The sequence below is a fragment of the Macaca fascicularis genome, chromosome 7 (assembly GCF_037993035.2).
Source record: "Macaca fascicularis isolate 582-1 chromosome 7, T2T-MFA8v1.1".
Taxonomy (NCBI): domain Eukaryota; kingdom Metazoa; phylum Chordata; class Mammalia; order Primates; family Cercopithecidae; genus Macaca; species Macaca fascicularis.
Genome location: NC_088381.1, coordinates 45398426 through 45416114, shown reverse-complemented (window position 1 = coordinate 45416114; position 17689 = coordinate 45398426). Strand labels below are relative to the sequence as shown.

The window sequence follows — 17689 nt, the reverse complement described above, 5'->3', positions numbered from 1 at the left end:
ACTTGTATGGAGTCTGGAAACATCTATGCTCTTGGCTTCCAAAAGAGATGGACACATGGGGTGTCAGCTCATCAGAGAGGTGTACTAAAGTGTTGGCTGAATCAACGTTCAAGGAAATCCTCTAAGACATCCAAATGGCAGTAATAATAATACAAGGCACATTTATAGAAATGCTCCCCTCTAATCCACTGTAAGGTGGGCAGGCACATGACTGGGAGAGCCCTGGACTAAATTCTGACTCTGCTACTTGTGGGCTGTGACTTTTCTGAGGCTCTGTTTCTTTATCTGTAAAACGGGGAGAATAAGTATACTTTCATCATAGAATTTGAGGTGAGATTCAAACAGAGCAGGTACGTTAGATCCTCAAAATTTCCTCAGGCCACACTATTGTGGTGGGGAGGGAGAATGCACCACCCCAGCCCCAGAGACCCGGTGTACAGCTGGGACTGAGAATGGCTGGGTTATAGGGAGAACCCAGACTCTTGATATCTAGGCCAGGTTTCTTCTCTTTCTGCCAGGTGCCAGTTGGGGTAGCAGGTAGCTCTGGTTCTAGCCCTGGTCATCCTGTGGCCTGGATCTGGAAGTGGCAGGCAGTCCTGGTGAAGTGCAGCCGGAAAGGGGTGGCGCCCCTGGGGAGGCCCCAGTGGTTAATCAGGCTGCTGGGCACAGTGCCTGCTCTCTGGAATACTCATAAGGCCCCTCCAGCTGTGCCAGGCAATCAGGGTGCTGATTGCTCCCCCATCTGCAGCTTAACATTCCACTCCAGAGAGCTGGCGGCTGAATGTTAACTAGGGGAAAAAGCAGGCACTGGCCTTCACAACGGCAGCGTGAATATGAGACCTGGGGAAGACAGAGCCACTCCTTCGAGATCTGCCAGCCAGAACTTATCTGTTTACCAGCATCATGGGCGGCGGAAAGAATCGTGGATTCAGAAATAAGTGAGCTGGTTTGGGGTCCACACTGTATGCCCGGCTCTACCCACCTGCTGAGAGGATCAATGAACACAGAGTTTGCTGGAACTCGAGAGTGCTGTACCAAGGCAAAGCATCATCGCGGTTGTTGTTTGTAGTTGTTGTGGACATGGCTTCCTACTCTGCAGAAGAATTTTTAATCATAAATATGGAAATCTCAAGCAAGCTGGTTTTGAAGGAAACGGAGCAAGGAGAGAAAAGCTCTGTGGAAGGTTCTGAGCCTTCCTCAGGAGGTGTGGCCTCGGGGCAGGGATTTGGGCATCCTGGGCAGGTGCTATTCGCTTCTGGCCCACATCTCTTAGAAAAGCAAGCAAGGAATGAGAGGAGACACTCGATGATAGTAGAGGGAAAAAATTTAGAGAAGAACTAAGACAATTCTCTGCGGCCTGCTGTTTGCTCAAGACAAAAATCTGGAGCCATTCAGCGTAGGGACAAGACTGCCCCACCATCAGTTAATAGCTCATAACTAACGCTCAAAGTGATGATTTGCAGTCACCGAGAAATGGCCAAAATCTCTTCTGTGTTTGAATTGAATACAGGAAACTGTTTTCAGGGAAATTTCTATCAAACTGAGGGGGTGAAAACTGGAGCTAAAATAATCTGACCCTTCTTCCTCCTAGAAAATCGGGTAGCATGGAACAACATCTCCACCGCTGCCAAATCAAGGAAGGGTTCCGCATTGGGACTGACTGCCTCCCTCTCCCCGCACCCCCTGCACCAACCGGGAGGCTGTCCCATGCTTGCAGGCCCAGCCCTGGCCACAGGGGGCGGTAGAGGGACGGCCGTGGCCTGGGCGGCAGGGAAAGCCGGTGTTGGCTCCAATACCTAAGCCACTCCACTTTGGAGGCGGGACCCTTTGTCCCATAGTCCCCAGACTCGGGGTCCTGCCTGAAACTACTTGAGCCTCGCAGATCAAGGAGCTGCCTTACCCCCCCCCCACGGAGTCAAGAACCCACCCCACCCCTCGCCATGCCTTCATTATGGGTCCCGCAGTTCTGTTTCAACTTTCTGCAGCGAGCCCAGATTCAGGTGTTACTCTGGGAGGAAACATTTGCTACATACATTAGGGAGGGCTGATGTTCAAGGTAGATGAAGACTTTCATCTGGCCAGAGGGCAGCAGGCAAACCGAGCGGATGGGGCCCCTCTTGTCCATACCGGTGCACACACTACACTGAGCCCCTCTCCGGCCTGCAGGGCCTCTGAAACTTCAGGGGCTCCCTCTTCACATCAGCGAATTGCCTTTATTTTTTCCAAAGTACAAAACGTTAAGTACTCGTAAGAAATTTAGATCATATAGCTAAGGGAAAAGAAAATTACAGAGCACTCATGCTCCCAATACTTGGGAGATAATATAACTTTTGACATTTGATGTATATTTTTTTCAGTCGCTTCCAGATAGGTAAATAGTTTTTGTTTTTGTTTTTGAGACGGAATCTCGTTCTGTCGCCAGGCTGGAGTGCAGTTCCGCGATCTCGGCTCACTACAACCTCAAGCGATTCTCCTGCCTCAGCCTCCCAAGTAGCTGGGATTATAGGCACGCGCCATCATGCCCAGCCAATTTTTGTATTTTTAGTAGAGACGGGGTTTCACCATGTTGGCCAGGAATGTCTCAATTTCTCCTTCTCTCTCTCTTTTTTTTTATATGGAGTTTCGTTCTTGTTGCCCAGGCTGGAATGCAGTGGCCGGATCTCAGCTCACTGCAACCTCCGCCTCCCGGGTTCACGCCATTCTCCTGCCTCAGCCTCCGGAGTAGCTGGGACTACAGGCGCCCACCACGATGCCCAGCTAGTTTTGTATTTTTCGTAGAGACGGAGTTTCTCCATGTTGGTCAGGCTGGTCTCGAATGCCTGACCTCAGGTGATCTGCCCGCCTCGGCCTCCCAAAGTGCTGGGATTACAGGGGATAAATATTTGTAATGTGATTAATCATTTCTTCACGTAACAGTGTATCATATAAATAGTTTTCTCTTGTTAAATATTACTCTGCATCTCTGGTCCTCAGTGTATGGTCTGGGGACCTCTGGAGATCCCCGAGACCATTTTATGCAGTCCACTGGGTCAAAAGTATTTTCCTAATAATAGGACATTATCTGCCATTTCACTCTCTTTCTCTCTCTGGAGTGTACAGTGGGGTTTTCCAAAGGCTGCATAATGTGTGCTATGCAAAGCCAGCCAGCTGTCTTCTAATAAGCCAGACTAATATTAAAGAGATTTGCAAAAGTGTAAAATGATACCATTCTTCTCATTAACTTTTCTGTCTTAAAAAAAGTTATTTTTAACAAAAATGTTTTTCAGGAGAACATGAAATAGACTTATAATTATGTAAGTTAATAAATACATATTTTTAAATTCCTTCATTTTTATTTTGAATATGCTAAATATTGATAGATACAACCCATATAAACAAAAGTTCTTTGGGCTCCTCCATAATCATTAAGAGTGGAAAGTGATCCTGAGACTGAACGCTGGAGAACGGGACTGCTCTACAGCATCATTTTAATGACTGCATAGTGTCCCTTTGTGTGGCTCTTCCCTCATTTGTTTACCGCATTTCCTGACTGATGGACCTGCAGGTTCTTTCCAACCTTTCACTATCATAAAAATGCTGCACATTCAGTACTCATGTAAAATGAAAACTTCTTGAAATGAGAGAAAACAACAGAAATCAGTTGGTAGTGTGAGTTGTCACAATGAGTGCATGATTAATCAAGTTAAACCGAATGTATTACAGCATGTGAACAAATAAAGCTGAAAAAAGATGTATATCAAATACACCTTGTATGTGTATATAGAGAGCATATTTCTACATAGAGAGACAAACTCTGTAAAGAGCATTCTTTTCTGCTGTCCATGAAGTGTTTACCAAATGTGTTCATATTCTAGACCAGTGCTACTGACAGTGTAAAACATTTCGTTACCATTACAGAAATTGAGAGGAAGCGTTTAGAAACGTTTAAGCAATTTGACAGAGAAACTTTATTTTTATTGAATATAATTTAAAAATTGAGGCTTGTAAAAATAATCGAGTACTAAAAAATGCTGCACACATATTTTTTAAATACACTTGGGAATATTTCTGTAGGATGGATTCCTAAAGTGGAATTGCTAGGTCAGTAGACATGCACCTTTAAATATTAATAGAAATTGCCAACTTGCCTTGTTTACATCTTACCAAGAGTGTATTTGAGCAGCTGCTCTCTCACACTTTTGGCAATACTGATGATTATTACTCTTTTAAATCCTTTCCAATTAGTAGGTTAAAATATATATTTTGCCTTCTATGAATTGCTTATTCATATCTCCCTCCCTCCCTCCCTCCCTCCCTCCCTTCTTTCTTTCTCTCTTTCTTTCTTTCTTTCTTTCTTTCTGACAGAGTCTCGCTCTGCTGCCCAGGCTGGAGTGCAGTGGGCCATCTCGGCTCACGCAAGCTCTGCCTCCTGGGTTCACACCATTCACCAGCCTCAGCCTCCTGAGTAGCTGGGACTACAGACGCCTGCCACCACACCTGCCTAATTTTCTTTTTGTATTTTTAGTAGAGACGGGGTTTCACTGTGTTAGCCAGGATGGTCTTGATCTCCTGACCTCGTGATCTGCTCGCCTCCGCCTCCCAAAGTGCTAGGATTACAGATGTAAGCCACCACGCCCGACCTTTTCTCTCTTTTCTTCTCTTTTCTTTTCTTTTTCTTTCTCTCTCTCTCTCTCTTTCCTTCTTTCTTTCTTTTTTTTTGAGCTGGAATCTTGTTCTGTCGCCCAGGCTGGAGAGCAGTAGTGCGATCTCGCCCACTGCAGCCTTCGCCTCCCGGGTTCAAGCAATTCTCCTGTCTCGGCCTCCCAAGTAGCTGGGACTACAGGCGCACGTCATCATGCCCAGCTAACTTTTGTATTTTTAGTAGAGGCGGGGTTTTACCATATTGGTCAGGCTGGTCTCGAACTCCTGACCTCAGGAGATCCACCCACCTCGGCCTCCCAAAGTGCTGGGATTACAGGCATGAGCCACCACAACCAGCCTCTTCCTTTCTGTCTGTCTTTTTAAGAGACAGGATTTTTCTCCATTGCCCAGGTTGGAGTGCAGTGGAGTGATCACAGCTCACTACAGCCTCCAGTTCCTGGGCTCAAGCAATGCTCCCACCTCAGCCTCCCAAGTAGCTGGGACTTCAGGGCAAGCCTCCATGCCCAGTTAATTTTTCTTGTTTTTTCTTTTTTCTTTTTTCAATTTGTAGAAACAGGGTCTCAGGGTCTCACTAGGTTGCCCAGATTAAGCCTGGGCTTAAGCGATCCTCCTGCCTTAGCCTCCCAAAGTGTTGGGATTACAGGCGTGAGCCACGGCACCCGGCCCTAGTCCCATTTTTCTTTTTCTTTTCTTTTCTTTTCTTTTTTTTTTTTTTTTTGAGACAGAGTTTCAATCTTGTTGCCCAGGCTGGAGTGCAATGACACAATCTCAGTTCACAACCTCTGCCTCCTGGGTTCAAGTGATTCTCCTGCCTCAGCCTTCCAGGTAGCTGGGATTACAGGCATGCACCACCACGCCTGGCTAATTTTGTATTTTTAGTAGAGACGGGGTTTCTCCATGTTGGTCAGGCTGGCCTCAAACTCCTGACCTCAGGTGATCCACCCGCCTTGGCCTCCCAAAGTGCTGGGATTACAGGCATGAGCCACCGCGCCTGGCCACGTTCTTTTTCTTGTTGATTTTTCTGGAACTCTTTATATACTCTTCACAGGAATACTTTGTCTATTCTATATTGCAAATACTGTAGTCAAGTATGTGGCTCGAGTTTTCATTTTGTTTAGGTGTCTCATTGTAGTACAGAAACTATCTTTTAAAAATTTATTCTAATCTATTCATTTCGTTTATGATTTTGGGGATTCCTGTCTTTCTTAGCAAGTCTTTCTTCATTGCATGATTTTAAACATGCACTCCATTTTCCTCTAAAACACTTGTAGCTTTTCTTATTTTAAATGTTTAGATCTTTAATGCATCTGGAATTAATTTTTGTTATGGTGTGAGGTATTGACTGTTGACCCTTGTGAGCCTAATGTGGAGTATGGCAGGGTGCCGGCAATAGGTTTGAGCCTCAGTAAGAACCAGCCCACATGTTCCTGGGGACCTGCAGGCCTGAGTGGATGGAGCTGAGTGTGCGCCTGAGGCAACAGTGACCTGAGGCCATCTGATTCAGGAGGGAAGGGAAGCTGCACTTGAGGATCCTTCCGACTGTGTTAGAGCAGCTGTGAGCCTTTGCGAGGTTGACCAGCAGAGTGGATAACTTTCCCAAAAAAGTAACCAAACATCCTTAACATGTTGTGTGGTTCACTAGAAGCTTCACATCTATTATCTCACTTAAGGCCAACATGGCAGATGTAGACAGAGGAGGATTTCTGATCCTGCTTTTACCATTACAGGAAAATAAAGGTCAGAGAAGTGAAGTGACATGCGCACGGTCCCAAATCTGGCAAGTGCAGAACCCAGACCTCCCACCACCAAGTGCACACTCCTCAGACCTCTCTGTGCATCAGGTTCTGTCCTCAGTGTCCCTGCAGCTGCCCCTTTGGTGGAAAGGAAGATCTGGTCTAAGCCTTTTCCAAATCTGTGCTCCCCCACTGTGGGTAGGAGAGACTGGAAAAATCCATCCTCCACCACCAGCTGACAGTGAATTTTGAGAACCAAGGCTTCCTTCCACATGCACCTCTTCCTCCCCCTGAGCGATTTGGCGGAGGGTGGGAGTGGGGATGAGTCAAGCTGGGAAGGGGGAACTCAGCCATAAACAAGTGGGACTGACAGCGAGCACTTTCCCTGAAGCGCGTGACCTCCCACAGGCCTCCAGGGACTCCGCCTGAATGGCTTTGGCTTAAAAATTTCATGATCTAGGCTTTGCAGATTTAATCTGTTATATTCACGTAAGCAGCTGCAGAAAGGGGAAATCTTTAGCTAGGAGGTGGAGGATGGGGAAGAAGGTAAATTATTTCCAGTCTCTCAGTGGAGAGCAATTTAAAAAAAAATGAGTGGGCCGGGCGCAGTGGCTCATGCCTGTAATCCCAGCACTTTGGGAGCCGAGGTGGGCAGATCACCTGAGGTCAGGAGTTCGAGACCAGCCTGACCAACATGGTGAAACCCCATCTCTACTAAAAATACAAAAATTAGCCGGGTACAGTGGCACACGCCTGCAATCCCAGCTACTTGGGAGGCTGAGGCAGGAGAACTGCTTGAACCTGGGAGGCAGAGGTTGCATGAGCCGAGATCGCACCATTGCACTCCAGCCTGGACGACAGAGCAAGACTCCATTTCAAAAAAAAAAAAAAAAGTGTATAATTTTTGCAGTTGCTCAGTGTATAATACTTATGGCTGGGTCTCCATCCCTTCTGGCTCCAAACCAAGAGGACACTCAGGACACAGAGTGATAGAGCTAGACCTGGTCTTGGACATCAGAGTGTCCCACTCCTTCAGGGAATGAAACCCTGTATACACCAAGGGAGTGGCTTGTCCAAGTGCACACCTTTAGGCAAGCTCTGGAAAGAGATCTCAGGTCTCCCAGATCCAGGGCCTGTACTTGTTCTGTTGAATCTCAGGAAAATCCTGGAGAAGGCATAGCCACTAGATGCTTGATGAGGAAGTAAAAGGTAGGAACTCAGAGAGAAGTAGGGTCAACAGGCCTAAGAGAGACCAAGGAGGGCTCCTCTGCCCTGGAGCTTCCCGTGGAGTGAAGGTAGGGGCCACCTACCTGCTCCAGGGGGATGACGAGGAAGGAGCCGCCCCCTGCGCTCTCAGTGACGATGGCCAGGAAGCGGGCGTTGACGGCACAGAAGTGGTTGTCATGCACATTCTTTGTGATGGGGATCCCATCGAAGCAGTGCTCCCGGTTGGCCACCTTCCCGTAGACATTCCGGAACTTGGAGCTACGGTATTGCGGACGCCAGGACATCTGTAAGTGGTCAGGAGAGACAAGGGTCAGGCTGGGCCCTGTGCCATGAAGGGCCTGGGCTGGGCTCTGGGGGGAGGGAAGCTGCGGCTCAGACGTGCAGCAGGTGAGCAGGTCCTGGGTCCCCCGTCAGGAAGAGGTGGAAAGGAAGAAGCATCCAAGAATTTGGGCACACTCACAGGCCCAGCCCGTTCTAGTGGGTTTAATCTTTGAATAAAGTCTTACAAGAACAAAGATTGGCATAGGGGCTTTTGGTACACAGGCCCACCCCACTTTCTAGAAAGGCTGTAGGGTCCTTTTACTACCCAGGAACCTATCACGTGATAGAGCAAAGCAAGAACACAGACAGACTCCCTCCTGAGTATCCGGAACTGTGCTCGGTTCAGTATGGGAGGTGCGGACAGCAGAGGCCAGTGTTCACCAAGATTGAGGACAAGGCCCACAGCAGGAGTGGGGTGGGGAGATGTCTCTCCGTGTGCAAGAAGGCAACCCCCCACCCACTGTCATCCCCTCAGATTATCTAGCATTTCTAATCCACAGGTACACCCTCAGAAATCTCTGAGTCCTGGATGTTATCATCACATCATCAGGCACAGAGAGGTTAAGTGACTTGTCCAAGGCTACACAGCTAAGTAGGGCCATGAACATAGGTCTCCTGACTGGAAATCCGAGACTCCTCCTATGCCAGATTACCCATTGAAGCAAGGTTTCTCAGCATGTGGCCCACAGATCACCTGTATCAAAGTCATCTGGGGTGGGGGAGGTCGCTGGTCTTCCTATGTCATTCGTAAGAAATGCTGATTCCTGGGTCCCAATCTAGACCTACTGAATCCAATATTTTGAGGATGCAGCCCAGGAATCAGTACTTTTCCATCACAGCTAGAGAGTCTCATGTGATGACAAAGCACACGATTAAAGCGATCTGGATTGCTGAGTCACTACATGAGGCACTGCTGTCTTGGAGCACTTACAGAATCCATAGCAGACTTTGCATGAGTGACAAACTTTTGTTATATAAGCCGCTATGATTTTGGAGTTAATTTGTTGTTACAGCATATCCTAGCCTGTTCTAACTGATATACTTTGTGCAGTTTTTTGTTTGTTTGTTTGTCTCTTTTTGTTTGTTTGTTTTTGAGACGGGGTCTCCCTCTGTCACCCAGGCTGGAGTGCAATGGCGTGATCTCGGCTCACTGCAACCTCTGTCTCCCAGGTTCAAGTGATTCTCCCACCTCAGCCTCCTGAGTAGCTGGGATTACAGAGACCCACCACCACGCCCGGCTAATTTTTGCATTTGTAGTAGAGACAGATTTCACCATGTTGGTCAGGCTGGTCTTGAACTCCTGACCTCAGCTGATCCATCTGACCCGGCCTCCCAAAGTGCTGGGATTACAGGCGTGAGCCATGGTGCCGCCCAGCCTACATCTGATTTAAATCAAGCCAAGAGCTAAGTCACAAAGGCCTCTTTATTGAAGGAGGAAGTTCAGAATCCAGAAGGAGAATCCCAGGGAAGTCACTCCTCACCTTCAGGCAAATCCTCTTCCACCAGTTCTCTGGGCCCCAACCCCTGCCTCTCCACTGCCTCTTCTCCACTTCCCAAGGTTGCCCTCCATCCCACTGGGCCAGTCTCCCTGCTCTCTACTCCTCCCTACTTCCCTGTCTTTGCCCACGCTGTGTCCCTGTCCCTCCTGCCTTCTCTCTCTGCTGACTCTCTGTTCTCCCCCAGACTGTCTGGATAAAGTCATGCTGGAGAGGCAAGAGCATTGGCTGGGAGGCTGGTGGGTCACTGCCCTTTCCCCTCCCCAGGCTGACCGTGTGACCTCAGGCAAGCCCCTCCCGTCCCCAGGCTGACTGTGTGCCCTCAGGCAAGGCCTTCCCCTCTCCTCCCCAGGCTGTGTGACCTCAGGCAAGCCTCTCCCCTCCCTCCCCAAGCTGAAGGGAGAGCAGGCAAGGCTCTCCCTTCCCCAAGCACTGGCTCCTTATCAGGACACCAACTATTCCCAAAGTGAGGTCCCAGGTGGTCCTTTACATGTTTACAGAGATGAAGTTAATTTTAGCCAGTCATGCGTTTATTTTAAATTGCTTTAGAAAAAAATATAACTTGCGTGTCAAATCCATGGTTTCACAGATACTACTGCTAATGAGGCTAAGTTTCAAAAAGTGAATCAATTCAAAGAAAAATACAGTATGAAAAATATAGTATGGGTGGTTGGTGGACCTGGCAAAAGTTTAATCTGAAGTGAGGACACTAGGTATTGCTCTGCCTTTTCCACGCGGAACATTCTTGATGCCACAGTTTCCACACAAGAGAAAAGAGGTGTTGAGCTTGCTCACTCCAACCTCCTCTTCCTTGCTAGTGCAGTTCTAGCTTGGAATGTCTTCTCTGTGTAGCCAACTCTCAGCCTTTAAGGCCGGATTCACTCTGATCTGCATAGCCCACAGTGACCTCCTCAGAATCCGCAGACAGCCGGCACCTCTCCCCGGGCGGGCTCCTAGTCTAGAGCTTGTCCTAGCCTCTCCCATCCTGGGGGTGTGTCGCTGCTCTGTGATGGCAGGAGGTGATACCAGGGTCTTCTGAAAGGGACTGAAGACTACTGTGCACTTTTCCCAGGCAGCCTAGGTGAGTCTTGGAGGCCATGGGGAGACCTGCTGGGCAACTGACCTGGTGGCAGGCCCAGCCCATCCATGAAGGGAGTCCAGCTTAGTGGGGAGACAGATGACACAGTTCAGCATCCACCAGAACCCAAGGCTCAGGGAACCCAAGTTCTGTCTCCAACCCCAGCACAGCCTGTGGCTGGGCACCGGGGATGGTCTGCACAAGGCCTGTTTCTAGAGTGAGTGCCCAGTTCTGTGCTCTTCCCAGTGCAGACTTCACCGCAGGCTCTCCCTGGGGGACAACAAGGGGAAGGGTCACAAGAACTGGACTGAAAGCCACACAGACCTAGATTCAAATCCCAACCCTGCTGTGTGACTTGGGCAAGTCACTTAACTTCTCTATGCCCCTCCATCTACTCCCATATTAAAGAGGCTAGCAGGCATGGTGGTAGGCACCTGTAATCCCAGCTACTTGGGAGGCTGAGGCAGGAGAACTGCTTGAACCCAGGTGGCAGAGGTTGCAGTGAGCCTAGATTGCACCACTGCACTCCAGCCTGGACAACAGAATGAGACTCCGTCTCAAAAAAAAAGAGGCTAGGCCGGGTGAGGTGAGTCACTCCTGTAATCCCAGCACCTTGGGGGGCTGAGGAGGACAGATCGCTTGAACCCAGGAGTTAGAGACACTAACCTGAGCAACATGGCTAAACCCTGTCTCTACCAAAAACATACAAAGTTAGTCAGGCATAGTAGTATGCGCCTATAGTCTCAGCTACTTGGGAGGCTGAGGTGGGAGGATGGCTTGAGCCTGGGAGGTGGAGGTTGCAGTGAGCTGAGTTGCACCACTGCACTACCCGCCTGGGCGACAGTGCTGAACCCTGTCTCAAAAAAAATAAATAAAAAAAATAAAGGTGCCTAATCATCCCCATCACCTCCAAGGGCTTGGGAGGAGCCAATGCCAAGCTGCTTGCCATGTGCCCAGCACAGGACATGCTGACCTGATAGGCTCTCCTGAGCCCACCTGGCAAAGTCCACACGTACCCCAGGTTCCCCAGGTGGAGTGCTCAGCGGCCCGCAGTTTCTGTGCCTGTTTTCCCATCTGACTTCACCTCTTCCTCGTCCACCCTCCCCCTTCTCCTTTTCCCTGCTCCTTCTGCTTCCTCCCACTCTCTGCCCTTGTTTCCTCTCTCTCCCATCTCCCCATCTCCCCAGTCCTCAGGGTGTGGACACAGGAAGGAAGCATCTGTGGTGAAGGCTCTGGTGTGCACACTTGTGGTCTTCTTGAATGACTCCTTATCCATCTCCTGTTGCCCCCACAGCCCAGCTAGCACTTCTGAACTGGATGCTGCATCCCAGGGGACCACAGCGCTCAGGCTCGGGGCGAGCAGGCATGTTCTCCCACTGAGCATGTTCCCCGGGGATGGGCCTGGGCAGGCCCTAGAATGAGGCAGGCCTGCTTCCTGGGAAGAATGGAGAGTGTCTGTCTCTCAGCAAGCCTGGGCTGGCCTCTCCACCGTGGCGGGTAGGCTGGGGCTGGATCTGCATGGAGATTCTCTCTGCTGGGCCTTTGGAAGGGCCAGGGGAAGGGAGGTCAGGGGCTGCTGTTGATCAATGGCTCTATATCCCTGGGCCTGGAGCTCCATGCCACGTGAACCTATGCACAGGTGTTCACACAGGACCCTGAGCTGGGAGTCTGCAGTCCTGGCTCCGCGCCCCATTCAGACTCCTACTGACCTTGGGAAAGACATTTTGCTGCTCCAAGCACCAGCTGCTCCTCCCCCTCTACCTCAGCCCTTCTCTTTCTTTCTACTTCTGTGGAATTATGGGAAAAGAACTTGCAAAAATCATGACTCCTGCCTCCTTTTTACTTCCTTAAGCATTTCCTACAAAGGAGGGCAATTTCCTTAGCACATCACCATCATCGCATCCAAGAAAACTGACCATTCCTCAATACCATGTAATGCCCAGTCCGTGTTTACATTTCCCCCAAATACCTTCTACAGCTATTTTAGTTTCTGAACTAAGATTCAGTGAATCCTAGGTTCCCGTATTGCATTTGGTTGTGAACTCTCTTTTGCCTTCTTTAACCTAAAATACTCCTAGCCCTATGTTTTTTTTTTTTTAATGGCATTGCCTTTTGAAAGATATCAGCTCAGTCGTCTTATAAAACGTTCCAAAGATTTGTCTCATGATGCTTCAGGGCATGGCTAAAGTTGTTCCTGTATCCCTTGTAAACTTTAAGAGTTAGGTCTAAGGCCTTGATTTGATTCAGGTTACAATGTCTCCATTATTAGTTACTTGGCTTTGGTAAAGCATGAGAAAGGAGAGGAGAGGGCAGAGGGAATGTGTAAGCACACACTTGGTCTGGCTGGTGGCAGTGAGGCGGCCACCTGGCCAGTGCCAAAGGTTTGTTCTGGAAGGTGATGGACAGAGGTTGGAAGGCCAGGCCAGGCACCAGTACACACTGTGGGCCAAAGCTGGGTGTCTGCAGAAGGATCTGCATTACTAAGGGGCTGACCTCATCCCTGCCGAGACCTCAAAGGGAAATCAGTGGGGGCGGCCAAGAGGTGACCTGAAAATCTGACCCTTTGCCTTTACCCCTGATGCCCTGCCCAGATACTAGTAGATTCCCCCCGACTGGTTCTAGTGAGAGCAGAACACACTGTCTCTGAATCTTTTAGGACAAATGAGCACAAGACACAAGATTGGGACATATTGGTTTTGAGACTGGTTTTCAAGATTGGTTTTGAACTCCGTAAAAGAAAAGACGTTCTTAATGGTTAGAGCTGCCTAACTTGGAAAAAGAAGCTACCCTGATAGGTAATGAGCTTCCTATCCCTGGGGGGAGGAGGGGTTTCAAGATTGAGGTGGATGACCTCCGACCAAGGACGATGTGGATTAATGAGTGGAACTAGATCGCCTTCCAGCCCTGAGATAATAGAGTTCCTGTACTTTATTAAACACATGATGTTGGAACAGAGAGGAGCTTTGAGGTCTACCATCCTGGTTCTACCACCCTCCCTGGCTGGGGGTCTTCCTCCTCTATATTTCCCTACCCCAGTTGGGTTGCTGTGACCCCGAATGACAACAGCTCTTACATGGCAATAGCCACCTCCTCTTAGGGCGTCCCACAGAGCTGATTAATGCTTGGCACTTATTTCAAGCTTTAGATATGCATGTTTTCTGTCTCCAGTTACTGGATTGTAAGTTACCAGATCATCCAACTCCTTCTGGCCCCTGCACAGCCCCACCCCACTCCATGCCTAGTTCAGGGTTCCCTTATAGCTGAGCCTCATAGTGACTCTGGCTGAATCATCTCTCAGTACAGTAGGGGGGCAAGAGCCAAGGTCAGGCCCAAGGAGGTGCCTCCTTCAGGGAACTCACCCTAAGGCTGTGACTTCAGCCTGCTGAGGTTTTGCATTTTATTTTCAGGCTGATGTGCTGCCCTTGCCCACAGGATGAGGGGCTGGTCCTTACCCTCCCTCAAGAGCCCTCCCTCTACCACGTTCTTCCTTCTGGTCATGCAGCCCTGTCTCCAATAGGCTCCCTGTCACCAGAATATCGACGCCTCGGAACCCAGTACTGCTGTCAGGCTGAGGCCTAGCGAGTCCCTTGCTGTTGACAGCACAGAATCAGCCAGGGGCCAGTGCCCGTAGAACCACCCTGAAAAGCCCACCCGCAGTCATGATCCTCTCCAGACACCGCCTCAGTCAGCCCTGCTGCTGTCCAGCAGGCAGAGCTAGGCAGGTGCTACAATCCCATTTACAACATAGAGTGTCTGTGTGGCTAATGGAGGAGTTAAGAGACTTGTCCAAAGTCACAAGCTATCAAAATGGTGTAGCCAAGACTTCAGCCAAGAACTTCTGACTCTTTAGTCTACTTCTCTTTCCAATACAACACGCATCTTCTCCTCCTTCAGCCTCTCCACCTCAACTCTTACCCCTCCCCAATAGCTCCATAAATCCACGGCCCTACACAAAAGTGTAAAGAAACTGTATAGCAGGAAGGGTTTTAGGAGTCAGAAAGAATCCTGTGGTTTCTATCTTGGCTCTGCTACTTGTTAGTTGTACGACTTTGGACTACCTACTCAACCTGTCTGAATATCAGTTTTCTTAACTGTAAAATGAGAATAATGTCATCCAGCTCACTGGATACAATGAAGTGACCAAATACAAATTCCTTGGGAAAGTGTCTGGCCCAGGACGGGTGCTTGCTACACACTAGCTCTACCCTCTCTCCTTCTCCTGTGAGGGAGAGTCTCTGACTTCAAATAATCAAATGTTTACTTGGGGAGGTCAGGCTTTGCCAGGAGGAGGAGGACAGGGCTGGGCTGGGCTGGTCTGAGGGTCAGGAGAGGGAGGGAGAGGTTCTGGATTCCAGATGTGCACAGCTGCTGGGCCTGCTCCCTGGCAGCCTCTCCCTGGGCCCAGGGCCATCCTGGTCTCCCTCCCAGATGGGGAGGGCCCGGAAGGAAGAAGTATTCATTTTGCAGCTAAATGGCCCTTATAGCCTCTCAAGAAATGTAGGATAGCATTTTTTCCTCTTCTGAGATAATCACTATGTATACTCCACATGGAAGCAAATTGTATCCTGTCCTCGGATCTCAAAAATGATTTATTGTGGACAGCGGGTGCATTTTCTAGATGATGACATGAGCAAAATTTAGTTTTTAACTGGAACACAAACATGTAAGAGAGCACTTTTTTTTAAGTTTCTGACTCAGGTGAAGGGGCAATGTGGCTACATTCACATCAAAGGGCTGGGAGTAAGCCCTCTGGGAAAGAGCTGTGTAATGTGGGGAGCCCAGGAGACCTCTCAGATCTGCCCTGGTAGCTCCCATGGGGCAGCCCATCACGATATATGACAGAGCCACTCCCGGGTCATGGGCTGTCAGAGAAAGACTGGCACTTTCCATCTTGTTTGGTCACTAGCTGTGTGACCTGGGACAAGCCACCTTCCTTCTCCGGGCTCAGTGTCCTCTTCTGTGATATGTGGGTATCAACTGACCTGGGTCCTGGAATCTGTATGAGGATGGAACATGAGAACACAAGAGAAAATCATGTGGCACTGTCATGAAGGAAAGACACGGTTATCAACAGCTCCATCTCATCCACAGCATTCTGGGTCATGAGGGAGAGCTGATCATCTGTTCCTCCTCCACCCAGGAAGGCTGGACACACAGGAGGAACACAGTGAATATTTCCAAACTGGAGGGAGCAGAGGGAACCAGCCCACAGTCCCGAGGGGCTCGCCAGCCTGGGCAGTAATTCCCAGTGGACTTCAAGCTTCAGTGTCCTCCTCTGTAAAATGAGAAAGCCAAACAGACAATGGGAGATGCATGAACTGTGCCATTTCCCTCAGCATAGCATCTCTCAGACCCCTGCCCTGACCATTTCCAAACTCGGTTATGCATCAGAATCGTCTGGGAAATGTGTTTTGAAGGCATGGATCTGTGGAACCAATATTTGGGAGTATCTCCTCTTGCCTGTGTACCTTAGAGTAGGCTGAAACTGCACTGTCCTATATGGTAGCTACCAGCCACATGCAGCTGTTGAAATTCAGATGAATTAAAATTAAATGGAAAATTCTTCCTCAGACTAACCACATATCAAGAGCTCAATAGGCACATGTGGCTAGTGGCTACCATATGGGACAGCAGAGATTACAGAGCATTTCCATCACTGCAGTGTGTTCCATTGGACAGCACTGGGAGAAAAGACATCAATTAGCTCCTAAAAGTCATCAGTTAGCTACTAAAAGTCCTAAATCCTAGAAGACAAGAATCAATCCAAACCGCCACTCCTGGAAGTTCCTGGGTGGGGTGTACAGGGACTTAGGAAGGCTACAATTTGGAGTCACTCCACCGTCTTTCTCTGCATCTCTGGCAAACATGGAATTCTTGGGTTCCAGACCAGTTCTCCCACGAACTCACAGGGCCTCTCGGGCAAGCCCCTCATTCTTCTCACCCAGGAAATGGGAATGCCTCCTCGCCACCCAGCTCTGTCCTGCCTCCCTCATGCTATCAGGGAGCGGATCAAAGCCAAGTGGGAACAGGCAGGGCTGGGACGGCGCCTTCTCCACAGTCTCTAGAGGGGAGGATACGCAGCATGCATCCACCACCCAGTGCAAGCCCAGCCAGAGACACGGTCTATTCTGCACCAGGCCTCTGCCCCGAATCCCGGCAGCCTTTCCTGCTCCGGTGAACAAGGCCGGACATGTAAGGAGAAGGCTGTAGCCTCCTCTGCCTCAGTCTCTTCAAGACAGCTTCCCACCTCCCCCAAGACGGGCACTGGGAAGTCCTTCCCGAGGCCCCCAGATTTCATGCTGTGCTCCCCTTGCTCCTGGTTCACCACACTGACAACAGCCAATGTGTGTTTAGTGCTCACGATGAGCTGAGCATTTTACCTTCATTATATCCCACAATCCTTAAAATAACCCTGAGAAACAGGTACAATTATTATCCCCATTTCCAGACGTGACTGGGTTTGTCCAGGTCACTGAAGTGGAGGAGCTGGGATCTGATTCAGACCTGTCACCGAGGTCTCTCCTTTACTTGTCTGCTCCCCAACTATCCTGGCTGTTGTTGCGGGCGGGGACTGCACCTCATTCCTCCCATTTTTCCGGGCTTCCCATTGGGCCTAACATCATCTTGATAAATGGTTACGAAATATACGAGTGAGGGAAGGAATCGGAGGGCAGGGACAAGGAAGAGCAACCCAAGTCTTTGCCTCAGGGCCTACAAAAGTCCCCTTGGAGCTCCAGATCGCGAACCTCGTCCATCCCCATGTTCACAGGACCAGATCCCACAATATTCACTCTGCACAGAGAGCCAGGAAAAGGAAATGTCTGCCTCCTCTGGGCCTAACTTTTCCTCCATGTGGTCCTGACACAAAAAGGCTTTGAAGGAACTGTATCCTGTCAGAGCAGAAGAGGACTCACAGGTCCCCTAAATCCAGCCTCTCATTTCAGAGACCCAGAGAGGAGGAGCGACTCGTCCAAGGTCACACAGTATTGTCTCTGGATGGCCGGTCCACACTGCAAGCTTCCTGCCCTGGGGTGGTAGAATCTGGTGCCGCCACCTCTTCCCTGCAGGCAGATCCCATGGGAGTCTATCCGGGCAGGCAGTGGCAGAGCAGAACCCAGGCCTGCTGGGAAGGATCCACGCTACGCTGGGGTTCTGAGTTCTGTGTTTCTCTGATCAGGCGGAGAGGGGCGGTG

General features: G+C 49.6%; 1 protein-coding gene across 5 annotated transcripts in view; it reads right to left on the bottom strand.

The window, feature by feature from the left end:
* The window catches only part of CORO2B (coronin 2B), a 151312-nt gene that overhangs the window by 74827 nt on the left and 58796 nt on the right, over positions 1–17689 (bottom strand). For 3 of the 5 annotated variants that reach the window (XM_045395651.3, XM_065548115.2, XM_065548114.2), the window contains one exon: positions 7685–7885. The exons of 1 other annotated variant lie outside the window; for it this stretch is intronic. In XM_045395651.3, coding sequence (XP_045251586.1) covers positions 7685–7885 — 201 coding nt within the window. Of the gene's footprint in view, positions 1–7684; positions 7886–10541; positions 10773–17689 lie in introns of those variants that run through there. One more of the 5 variants, XM_065548113.2, reaches the window with a different exon arrangement.